The following is a 12,780-nucleotide window of genomic DNA, read 5'->3' as shown; positions in this document are numbered from 1 at the left end:
TTTATTTTTGAAGAGGCAAAACCATTGTTTCGCACATCAAAACAATACAAAATCCAATCAAATGTGTGATTTGAATGTATATACAAAAAAGAAAATTGAATTTATAAAATAAATTTTCAAAATTAATTATAAATGAAAGCTATTGATTCAATTACAGAGCATGAATTTTTTTCCGGTGCCATCTTAACTCAAATAAGCTCTACGAAAAGTGAAGTTGTACAAAGAAGTTGCACACTAAGTTGTATCGTTTGTGAAAGAAACACACAATTTGAGTATTCTCCAAGTTGTACAACCAGTTGTATCGTGTGTGGCTTGCATTAATATTTGCATAAGTGTTATGTCAGGTGCAAAAATTGACAATCAATGGACATCAAGTACCTCCCCCATAAAGGGTTACAATTTTTAGTATCCACGGAGCTCATAAAACGTAAAATTAACATCCGATTCCATACAGACTTGGTTCATCTCAATATTTCCGTCTATATATATTATTTTTATGATTTTAGTTCGTATTTGAATATTGTAGTGACAAAAGTTGCCACTTCTTCGTATAGATCCCAATATAACGGCTATATTTTATTTTTTTGAAGATTTTTACAGAATTTTAGCAAATGTTATCTTTTTGAAAATTTCCAAATTCGCACCAAATGTTGGAGGGTATTCAAAGTTCGGCCTGGGCGAACTTACTGCTTTTTTATTTGTAAAATAATCAAACATTGGGTGAGGTTATAGATCTGACGGCAAAACCGACTGATAATTTTCAACTTGTTTTTTTACATTTTTCTCACAATATTTTAATTAAAGATAAAGTCGCAAAAAAATTTATGAAACAACGAGGATTTTTCGCATTCTTTTTCATCCGAAAAAAACAAAAGTGAAGTCTTCCCAAAAACTGTAAATATGAATTTAAATTTCAACAGAATTTAAAAAATTTCAAAGTTATTTGCCCTACCATATCATCATTGTACCATACCAATATGGATGGTATGGTAAACGGCAGAATTCAAGGATACATTTTTAGTCACATGGACAATGATTACACGGATTCAGATCGGACTGACATACAGACCACTATATGTTTAGACTAAATCAAGAAAAAAGTCGACCGGTACAAATAAAGTGTTCCCGCGTATTGTGTAAGAATGCTTTGGAAAATTCAAGTGAATCCAGAAATCCAACTATCCTCCGAAACATATATATCCCCAACTTATTGTCGTAGTTATTGCTGTGATTTTTCTAACACTGACACCAACAACCAACCACAACATGAAAAATGTTCCACCCCAATACACAGACGCACTAACACACGTTTCACATGTGATATGTAAACATTTAACAGCTGTAATAATCATTGATTTTTCCCGACGCAGAACAAACAAACGCCCCAACTCTGACCTCACCCCCATCCACTCAGATGCAACATTAATTTTTTATGATTTCTTCCGCTGTTCGATTGGCAATAAAATGTCAGCAATGCCATACTTACCGCTCCTAGATTATCAAAACCATATTTCTGGGCAACGGCATGGGCATAATCGTTGTCAACACTGCGACGGAAACGAACCAAAAATGAACTCGTAAAGACGTCATTTCCTCCAGCTACAGGACGTCGACCACTGCTAGTGGCGCTCTTGGCCAGATTCGAGATGTCAGAATTCCTGGCCGTTGCCTTTAAATCATCCGAGCTCACCAAAGTCAGGCCGGAGAGGGTGCATAGGAGAAGCAATCCCGTTATTGGGTAAACGCATGCTGTCAAAATCATTGCACGCGTTTTTATGACGCAGACAATTTCGAGTCTTTGCTTTCGTTCTTCTTGTAGTTGTTTTTGTTGGTGGGGTTTTGTTGAAAAGCGTTTTACACGAGATTCAATTTCAGCGATTTGGCACTAAAAATGTTAGCAGGCACTGTTGCACAGCGGAATTTTACTTGTGGACTTCTTCCGAAATGATTTTCTTTTATTTTGTTCGACAATAAAAATTTTTATTCCATTTAAATTAAATTTTCAGTTCTCCTTTCTCCTGTCTTTGCTTTTTTTGTCTTCTATTTCGTGTATTTTTATTCTGCTTTGTTTTTGTTGTTGTTTTCCGTTTTGCACATTTCCGAATGGGAGAATTGAGGAATGACAGTAGACTTGTTGTAGGTGGTTTTTTGACACTTGCCAAAAAATGAATGGAAAACGAAAATGTGACCGTTGTCGTCGTTGCGCTCTTAACTGGTTTTTGTTCCACACACTAGTACCGTTACTAATTTACTCTTTCAACTACACATACACGCACACACAAGGGAAAACACACTCTCTATTTGACACTTTCACGTAGTCGTAACAAATTCACAATTTTCGAAACACTGGTCGCAATGAAATTTCGTAAAATTCGGTTCGTGTTGGATTCTTTGAAGAAATTTCAATTTTTTTGTGAATAAAATTTGCTGGAGTTTTCTTTTGTGTTCACTTTGTTTCTGTTTTCTTGGTTTTTTTTCGCTCGTTCGTTCGTTTAGTTCGTACTTCTCTCTGACGTCCTTCTCCCCTCTACCGTTATATGGGACTATTGGAGATTTTGTTCTGTTCTGTCTTGTTTCAATTTAAAACTTGTGGCAGTTGTTTTCGCCCTTTTGGGTTAGTCCGCCGTTTAGAACTTAACTGTTATGCTTACCGAACAAAACTGCGGCTAATGGCTTCTTCGTTTGCCTATCATTGCATGAATTTATCAATGCTTTCGTGTGTGCGTGTCTGCGGTTTTGCAGACAAAGTTCCTGCAGAGCTTTTTAAGGCTGCACAGAAAAGCTCTATGTCGTGTTGTTGGTTTATTCTAGTTTATATATGTGTTTGGTTATTCCACTTGTTAATCCTCTTTTAAGGATTACCATTGTGCGGAAGTTTATCATTTCAATGGGGATCAATTAGTATTTAGTATAAATTGTGGGAAACCATCTAAAACGGGCCTATGTCAAGACACGACATGTAAGGTCATTACAAATTAGATTACCAACTCATTATTTTAACAAAAAATTGTACGTAGTAATTCATTGGCTACAAATAGTTATTATTATACCCGCCAGCATGCATAGGCTTATAAGTTCGTCACTCCGTTTGTAACTCTTCGAAATAATAATTTTGGACATAAGACAATACAACAAAATATATAAAATTTTAAGACGATTTAGACCTGTCCGTCCGTCCATCTGATGTAATCACACTAAAGTCAAAACGAATATAGATAGGAAGTTAAAATGTTGCACAGATCAGTCTTTTGTCTGCAGGCAGCCCAACATCAAAGATGGGCTATATCGGTCCACAATATCGTATAGCCCCCATATAATGGTGGTGGTTTTTTCAAGTTTCGTATTTGAATATTGTAATGGATTATGACAAAAGTTGCCTGTGCAGGTCCACGCCTTCGTATAGACCCCAATATCACGGCTATATTAAGCACTAGCTGGCCCGGTCCGCGTTGCCGGCCCGTAGTTTTTGTCTATTATGCATATTTGTCAAAGCATAATTATTCAAAGATATGAATGTTATAAATGTTCACGTACTGGTCTATTAGTTTTTAATTTTTATTCAAATGAGCAGTAATTTGGAATTTACTGTACTTTGTACACCTCATAATTGATGGCTAATTGATTTAAGAATATCCAAACTTAATTACTTTTTTAAACCCATTAGCACCTCAGATTGTGCATTAGAGTCCTCATAAGTCCCCCTAACCATGTCGGTCTGTTTGTCCGCCAAAAGGTGGACTTGAGGGGGTACTATTACATGGAGAAAATACTAAAATTTGTAGATATGTTGAAATTTTTATGTAAGATTTTCACCCCCAAATATACATTTTTAGCCAAATCCTTTGAAATATGGTAAAATGCGAAACATCGACCTACATTGAAAACTTTCTTCACCCCTTATAATCCAAGATGACAAATAGAGGCCAAATCAAAAATATAGCAGAAAAATATAGCATGTCAAACTGAAAAAAATCACGTTATTTAAATAAGTAAAAATAGTTTTATCCAACTCATAATTGAGGGCAGACTGATTTCAGAATAGTCAAATATAATTACTATTTGACACCCATTACCGTAAGATGGGAACTAATTTTATTTGTCATTAAAATTGTAAATTGGAGACACCATAAAGTCCATATTTTTCATCATAGTATAAATCAATGACGATTCAACAAATATTCAGTCCCGTGCTACTTTCTTATGTTTGTAATTTGTTCATGTTTTCACAATTTATTTCATATAGATGTATATCCCAAATCTACGTTCCCAACCAATATTCTCTTGGGGGGTTACAATTCAATAGAATGTGAAAGTGGACTTGGGGATACTCCAATGTGGGGACTTTACATGCATGTGGCAATTATCTGTACGATGGTTCCTTACCCCAGGGTAGCATAAATACAATTTTTTAGTGGTCAAGACCAATATGTGCCCTACTCCGAAAATTTTAGGAAAAAAAATTTAGAAACAAAGATGCCAAATAAGGGCCAAAAATAGAAGAAAGTGGCGAAGACTCCAAAAATGGCTTAAATCATACGATGGTTATTTATGATCGATATCATGACCTGCAAAAACGATTTAAGGTATCTTAAATGTTCAGGAAGAATTTTTGGAAGGATAGAAATCCTTTTCTTACTAAAAGTCCCATTCGCTCTACTATTTTGCATCCTTTATATTTGGTATTTTACTGATTATACTCCCAATAATTTTTGCATTTTGAGCTCTCATTGGACGGATTATTGTCACATGAAAGAAGTAGGGCCACACTTTGAAATAAGCCCCATTAGTATTTTTCGGTCATTTTTGTTTGTTTAAATGTCTGCGCATCTTCCAGCTGAAGCACGATGTAGGCCTTGGAGTTGAAAGGTAGATGTCAGTTACCATCGTATTTCGCACTTATTTCATTTTTTTTGGTGAAAAATTGTATATAGAGAAAAATATTCTTTATTTTGTTCGCAAAAAATCCACTGAATTCAATATGATATTACAAATTGAAAAAATCTTCAACTTGTTCGCTGATTTTTTACAGCAACTGTTTAAAGATCCTTACAAAGTTTGTCAATAGAATGTACTTTTATTTTAAAATTCAATTTCATTGGAAATTTTTTTCGATATTTTCCCGTTTTGAGAATTGTTGCAATGAGATCTCTTTTTTCGTGATTTTTTTTAACGATTTTGAAAAAGTAATTATCTTTTAACTTTGGTGTGACCGCATTAATCATCTATTCCGTTTCGCCACCACATAATTCGGTACTACACTTCCATGTAACCCGCCATCAATTTCAGTTCTCAAGAAATCAAGTCAATTAAATAAATTGGTATTAATATTCGAATACAAAAATGAAATATAAAAAACACTACAAATATACATTAGAAAAAGTAAGTCAAAATGGAAAAAATCATGCCAAATAAAACATTACTATTGTACATTTCAAAATCAAAATGAAAATGTTAACATATTACATTTTTACGCGATTTTTTTGGATATTATCCTTTTCGGATAAGAGACAATTCCGAATTTGTATGAATCATTAAAATCAGTTCAGCGTTTCTTAAGTTATAAGCGTAGTAACTAACACAACTTTCATTTATATATATAGATTTTTAAGATTTTTACAGAATTTTTAGCGGATTTTATTTTTTGAAAATTTTCAAATTCGTTCCAAATAGTGGAGGGCAATTCGGCCGAATTTACTGTTTTATTACTTGTTTTTGTCGAAAATACGGACATATCTATATATATAAATGAAAGTTGTGTTAGTTACTACGCTTATAACTTAAGAGCCGCTGAACTGATTTTAATGATTCATACAAATTCGGAATTGTCTCTTTTCCGAAAAGGATAATATCCAAAAAAAATCGCGTAAAAATGTGATATGTTAACATTTTCATTTTGACTTTTGAAATGTACAATAGTAATGTTTTATTTTGCATGATTTTTTCCATTTTGACTTACTTTTTTCTAATATACATTTGTAGTGTTTTTTATATTTTATTTTTGAATTCGAATATTAATACCAATTTATTTAATTGACTTGATTTCTTGAGAACTGAAATTGATGGCGGGTTACATGGAAGTGTAGTACCGAATTATGTATTGGCGAAACGGAATAGATGATACCGAAATAATTTAATGCGGTCACACCAAAGTTAAAAGATAATTACTTTTTCAAAATCGTTAAAAAATCACGAAAAAAAAGATCTGATTGCAACAATTCTCAAAACGGGAAAATATCGAAATAAAATTCCAATGCAATTGAATTTTAAAATAAAAGTACATTCTATTAACAAACTTTTTTAAGGATCTTTAAACAGTTGCTGTAAAAAATTAGGGAACAAGTTGAAGATATTTTCAATTTGTTATTCTTCTTTTGTCAATTTTTTTCAATTTGTAATATCGTATTGAATTCAGTAGATTTTTTGTGAACAAACTAAAGAATAATTTTTCACTATATACAATTTTTCACTAAAAAAATGAAATAAGTGCGAAATACGATGGTAACTGACATCTACCTTTCAACTCCAGGGCCTACATCGTGATTCAGCTGGAAGATGCGCAGACATTTAATCAAACAAAAATGACCGAAAAAGACTAATGGGGCTTATTTCAAAGTGTGACCCTACTTCTTTCATGTGACAATAATCCGTCCAATGAGAGCTCAAAATTCAAAAATTTTTGGGAGTACAATCAGTAAAATACCAAATATAAAGGGTGCAAAATAGTAGAGCGAATGGGACTTTTAGTAAGAAAAGGATTTCTATCCTTCCAAAAATTCTTCCTGAACATTTAAGATACATAGAAATTTATTCATGTAAAGTCCCTACATTGGAGTATCCCCAAGTCCACTTTCACATCTAATATGTGGTCAGAAAAGAAAAATTTATATTCTATTAAATTTGTAACCCCCAAGAGAATATTGGTTGGGAACGTAGATTTGGGATATACATCTATATGAAATAAATTGTGAAAACATGAACAAATTACAAATATAAGAAAGTAGCACGGGACCGAATATTTGTTGAATCGTCATTGAATTATACTATGATGAAAAATATGGACTATATGGGGTCTCCAATTTACAATTTAAATGACAAAAAAAATTAGTTCCCATATTACGGTAATGGGTGTGAAATAGTAATTATATTTGACTATTCTGAAATCAGTCTGACCTCAATTATGAGGTGGATAAAACTATTTTTACTTATTTAAATCACGTGATTTTTTTCAGTTTGACATGCTATGTTGTTCTGCTATATTTTCGATTTGGCCTCTATTTGTCATCGATGTTTCGCATTTTACCTTATTTCAAAGGATTCGGCTAAAAATGTGTATTTGGGGGTGAAAATCTTACACAAAAATTTCAACATATCTACAAATTTTAGAATTTTCTCCATGTAATAGTACCGCCTCAAGTCCACCTTTTGGCGGACAAACAGACCGACATGGTTAGGGGGACTTATGAGGACTCTAATGCACAATCTGAGGTGCTAATGGGTTTAAAAAAGTTATTAACTTTGGCTATTCTTAAATCTATTAGCCCTCAATTATGAGGTGCACAAAGTACAGTAAATTCCAAATTACTGCTCATTTGACTTAAAATTAAAAACTAATCGACCAGTACGTGAACATTTATAACATTCATATCTTTGAATAACTATGCTTTGACAAATATGCATAATAGACAAAAAATACGGGCCGGCAACGCGGACCGGGCCAGCTAGTTTCTAATAAATTGTAAATATATTTCCACAGAACTTTTTTCAAACTTTTTGAATACTTTGAGTACCGACTTTTTAGTATGTACTGATTGGCACTAAAATGATAACAGTTAAAAATAGTACCACGAATAAAATCAAGGTGTATATTTAAAACAGGTATACAATAATTTTTTTTTTTATTACTGGAACTTCCATCAGATTATGACAGTTAAGTAAAATTAGAAGTTACGTGCGTCGGTGTTTTGAAAGCTTACATCGCAAAGTAACTTAAATGGAGAGGGCAAATTCCCAACTCTTCTACATTTTTTATTTTCCGATTAAGATTCCTTGGAATCCATTGATTTAATGTATATTCAGGGCAAGATGAAAAAACTGCAACCAACTTCAGACTGCTGTCATTTCCAAGCCATTCGTTCAGTGACAGCTCATTATATTGTTTACTAGCGTACAAAAGCATTTTGGTGAAAATTATCCAGAAAAAAGTTATTCGAGGTAGAATTCAAGCGTGATAGGGTGATTTCTTTATATTTGGCTGGAAAACCACAAGTGGCTATCGTCAGAGCCCTTCAGCATTTAAATGTGAATCAATCCTGTTACTGTTAGCGTAGCCCGACATCAAGGAAGTGGTCGGAAGAAAACAGCAACATCAGCAGTTCGAAAAGTAAAGAAGCGACTTGATCGAACCACGCGTCGCAGTGGCCAAAAATGGCTCCTGAGCTGAACATATCGCAATATTCCATTCGGCAAATTTTGAAAATGAGCTCGGGTGAAGCCGTTGATATTCCAAAAAGTGCAAGAACTTACACCGCCACAGAAAGAAAATACACTCAATAGAGCTAAAAAGTTACTTCGCTCGGCCGAAAGTGGTGAACTGCCGAATTTGATTTTCCCCGATGAGAAAACATACGTTGTCCAGCAGTTTGTAAACAAAAAATGATCGTGTTTACTTTCCAAAGAGATCAGATTGGTTACAAAATGAGTTTTCTCGCTTCATTTCCAGCGCACAATGGCCACCAAAATATCCGGATACCAATCCGTTGGAATACTGTGTCTGGAGTATTTTGAAAAGCAAGGTTGGTACTAAAAAATACCAAAGTGTCGATTACCTCATTTGAAGGCCATAATTCGTACCAAAGGTGACCAATTCGAACAAATCTAAACTTTTTCTAAAATTTGATGCTATATCCGACATTATTTGCTTTCATTCAATAAAATTTAAAAAAACAAATGTTAAAATGATGGCGTTTGACTTTGTTGCAGTTTTTTATCTCGCGCTGTAGATAGACTATCTTCGGCTGTGTGGCCTGTTGCAAGAAAATATTGTCAATATCCTATTCTTCAATTTTTGAAACCCAAAATTCTTCAACATGGCTCGGCAACGTAACGGCCATTCCTTGCTCAATTTCGAAAAAAAACAAGTTAAAAAGTATCAGTCGGTATTGCCGCCAGAGATATTCCCTCAGCCTATGTTCGATTATCTAAATATATTTTGACTAGTGTTAAGGTTATTCAAACGTTTGACCCTCTATGGAGCATATCCCGAAGGAATGGGCCAATATTGCCCATTTCCTATCGGACCCAAAATATGATATAAATATTTCGACAGATGTGCCAAGTCTAAATGGAATCGGATGTTAATTTGGCGATTTATGAGCTTCATGGGTACTCAAAATTTCAATATTTTGTGGGGGAGGTACTTGATGGAGTGGACCGATATTGTCCATTTTCACACCTGTCCTAGCACTGACGCAAAATTCGGATTAGTCTTTCTCTTTCTGTGCAAAAAATCTGTTTTTTTCTTTGAAAATTTCGACCTTTTGTGGGGGAGGTACCAGAAGGAGTGGACCGATATATATTGACCGATATACCGATATTATATCTTAACACCAGACCTTGGGTTAATATAAAAAATGGGGTTGTGTGAAATTTGAAGATAATCGGACTCTTACATAACATTTTATGAGAGTTGTAATTATTCAAAATGTTGACCATTTGTGGGGGAGGTACTTGATGGAGTGGACCGATATTGTCCATTTCCACACCTGCCCTAGCACTGACGCAAATATTAGGATTTGCAAAGTTGGAGCAAATTCGGATTATCCTTTCTCTTTCTGTGCAAAGAATATATTTTTTGAACATTTCGACCTTTTGTGGGGGAGGTACCAGAAGGAGTGGACCGATATTGCCCATCTCCGAACTCGATCTAAGTTTGACAAAAACATTACGTTGTAGCCAATTTGGACCAAATCGGATACTCCCTTCGAGAGTTATCGTGCGCACCAGCCAGACAGACAGACGGACGGACGGACATCGCTAGATCGACTCCAAATGTTCTGAAACGGATATGGTCCAAAGAGACCTAGGGTCTAAAACCGTTATTTCGACTAGGCACGTTTTGGCCGTATCAAATGATATATACCCTCTGTAGCCATATGGCTGAGGGTATAAAAATGTCCCAAAAATGCATGTGGCCCAAAATCAGTACCAAACAGTCACTCGTTTTGGGTGCATCGACAATTGATGGGGTAGACCGATATTGTCCATTTTCTCACCTGACCTAGAACTGATGCGAATATTAATATTCGGAAAGTTGGAGCAAAATTGGATTATCGTTTCTCTTTGCAATTTTTTGAAAACTTCGTTCTTTTAAGGGGGTAGTTCCCGAAGGAGTGGACCGATATTGCCCGTCTTCGAACTCGATCTAAGTTTTACAAAAATATTACGATGTACCAAGTTTGGACTCCCTTCGAGAGTTATAGTGCGCACTAGCCAGACAGACGGACGGACGGACATCGCTAGATCGACACCAAATGTCCTGAAATGGATTTGGTCCAAAGAGACCTAGGGTCTAAAACCGTTATTTCGACTTGGCACGTTTTGACCGTATCAAATGATATATATCCTCTCTGCCATTTGTCTGAAGGTATAAAAATTGCCATTAAGACCCACCTTTTGAAGTTTTGATATATTCTACGAATGCTATCATATCCACTTACAATTTCCCCCACACTAGCGGTTGCACATGTAACGCACACTGCTTAAAAATGTCCAATATTGGGGATTTTCCAAATACATTTAGGATTTTTTTTGACAAAACCCTAACATATGTTTGGCGCAATTTTAGTTTTTCCCAACTTTTTATGATTTTCTCTCAAGCCATCTCTTTTCATCTTTCCCATGCAAATTGGAGAAAAATATCTCGCTATCTTTGTCACAACGACTATCTCAACTTTACGGAAGTTGTTTCAAATCCTGTTTGGGTTATGTGTCCGCTGCTACAGCTTGTAACAATAACAAGAAATTGCAACATTGGGTGAGGATGTCTGTGAGTGCAAAGATTTTGAACTTGTGGTAGGTGGGTAGGTCGGGGCATGCTGTTGAGGAGGTGTGGAGAAGCGTCGTCTTTGTTGGTGTACTTTTTCATTACAGCTGCTGTGTTCATTGAGAATTTCTGCACACAATGAAAAAATCAGTTGTTTATCTCTTAATGGGAGTCTATGGGTAGGTGAGGGGCGGTATATATGTGTGTGTATAATATAAAGCAAGCCATATGTACGGTCTATGGAAATGCTAGTCTGCTAACCGTGCAGCATGGGGGTGGAATTTGTATACCCCAACATTGAATTGGGGGTAGGTTTTTGTTATTTTTTTCCTTCTCTTGTCACAGACGTCATCACTTTTGGTGTTGTTATTTACCCCAGTATTCGTCTTTTTGTTGTACCCTTTGTTTTTCCATTGCGATATTATTGTTGTTTTTCCTTTCTGCTTTACTTTCGCCTCTGTTTATCTAGTTTGTTGACTGGTACTTTGTTGTTTTCCTTGCAAGTTTAAAAATATTTGTTTTGTATCCATCCCAAAATAAGAAGAAGAGGTGGAAAGGGAGGAAGAAAAATGTGTTGTTTATCACAATTCCATGTTTTTGCTCAACATTTACGTGGCTTTTCGCGACGTGTCTCATTGTAGAGAAGTTTATACTGGGTCGGTATTATGGTCGGTTGGCTGCTGGCTTGCTTTCTGTGCACAGTTTGTCTTTTGATTTAGCTAGCCTCTCTGGTCGTGTGAGTGTGTGTGTGGCTGCGTGTTAGTCAATGTCGGTTGATCTGACATGCGATTGGCAGTTTGCAATTTTCAGACCATATGTTAACCTATTTTTAAGTGCATATTTTAAGGCGAACATACTTCCGTTGCCAGTGAATAATTTCTCCACTGTAGCCAACAGAATTGTGTTGAATTGGCGGTATTTCATGAAGCACACACAAACACACATTTCCAAAGTTAACACAAGCGTTAAGAATAAACATATGGTTAAGTAGTTCGGCTAAATGTTCTAATAATAACTGGTCCAAATCAGACAAAGGTATAAGGTTATGCGTGTGTATTATAGCAGTTAAATGTTTGGCAATGATTTTTTTAATTTGCATTTTATAAAGATCTTCTTATCTCTTTAAAATAACAATTTATGCGTTTATATCGAATTAGTTAAGTATCTCAAATAAATGCTACATATTTAATATTGCATAGTATGGGTGACTTTAAAAAGTCATTTAGAAAACATTTTAAGCAAATGCTACAGTCGAGCGGGACATACCATATGATACCCTGCAAAACTACAATTTACGTAAAATGACTGCAAATGTTATACCATTGAAATGGAATGGACGTTATTGGGATGCATAATTGTACAATTTAATAGTAAGGAAAAGTCAAAAGTCGGGCGGGGCCGACTATATGATACCCTACACCACTATGCTTATTTAGTAGAGCTACCGTAACGAAAAAATTTATTTGAAGTAGATCACACCACCTATCAACATTTGGCTTTAGAGCAGTTATAATTTGGTTTCAGACGAAACTATCCACATCCATAGCATATCCAATTCTGAATAGATTTCCACTAAATTTGACGGAGATATTTTAATCTCTTATAACAAATAACATTGCTATAGAGTGCATTATATCACTTCGAGAAGGATTATTAAAAAAAATATATCGGAGCCGAGTTCCACAAAATGGAAACGTACGTCCTGAAATTCACTCCATTTGGGCTAATATCAGCCATTA

At 35.0% G+C, this 12,780-nt stretch overlaps 1 protein-coding gene across 1 annotated transcript in view; it reads right to left on the bottom strand.

Annotated features, from left to right (window-relative positions):
• Positions 1–2,674, bottom strand: part of LOC101898851 (neuroendocrine convertase 2) — a 141,901-nt gene extending 139,227 nt beyond the window's left edge. Inside the window, exon 1 of the mRNA XM_059132256.1 lies at positions 1,487–2,674. Within this exon, the coding sequence (XP_058988239.1) occupies positions 1,487–1,762 (276 nt within the window). The 5' untranslated portion in view covers positions 1,763–2,674. The remainder of the gene's footprint in view (positions 1–1,486) is intronic.
• Between the last annotated feature and the right edge of the window lie 10,106 nt (positions 2,675–12,780).

This window comes from Musca domestica, unplaced genomic scaffold (genome assembly GCF_030504385.1).
Source record: "Musca domestica strain aabys unplaced genomic scaffold, Musca_domestica.polishedcontigs.V.1.1 117, whole genome shotgun sequence".
Lineage (NCBI taxonomy): Eukaryota > Metazoa > Arthropoda > Insecta > Diptera > Muscidae > Musca > Musca domestica.
Note: the sequence above shows the minus strand (reverse complement) of the source record. Positions and strands in the feature narration are given on the sequence as shown.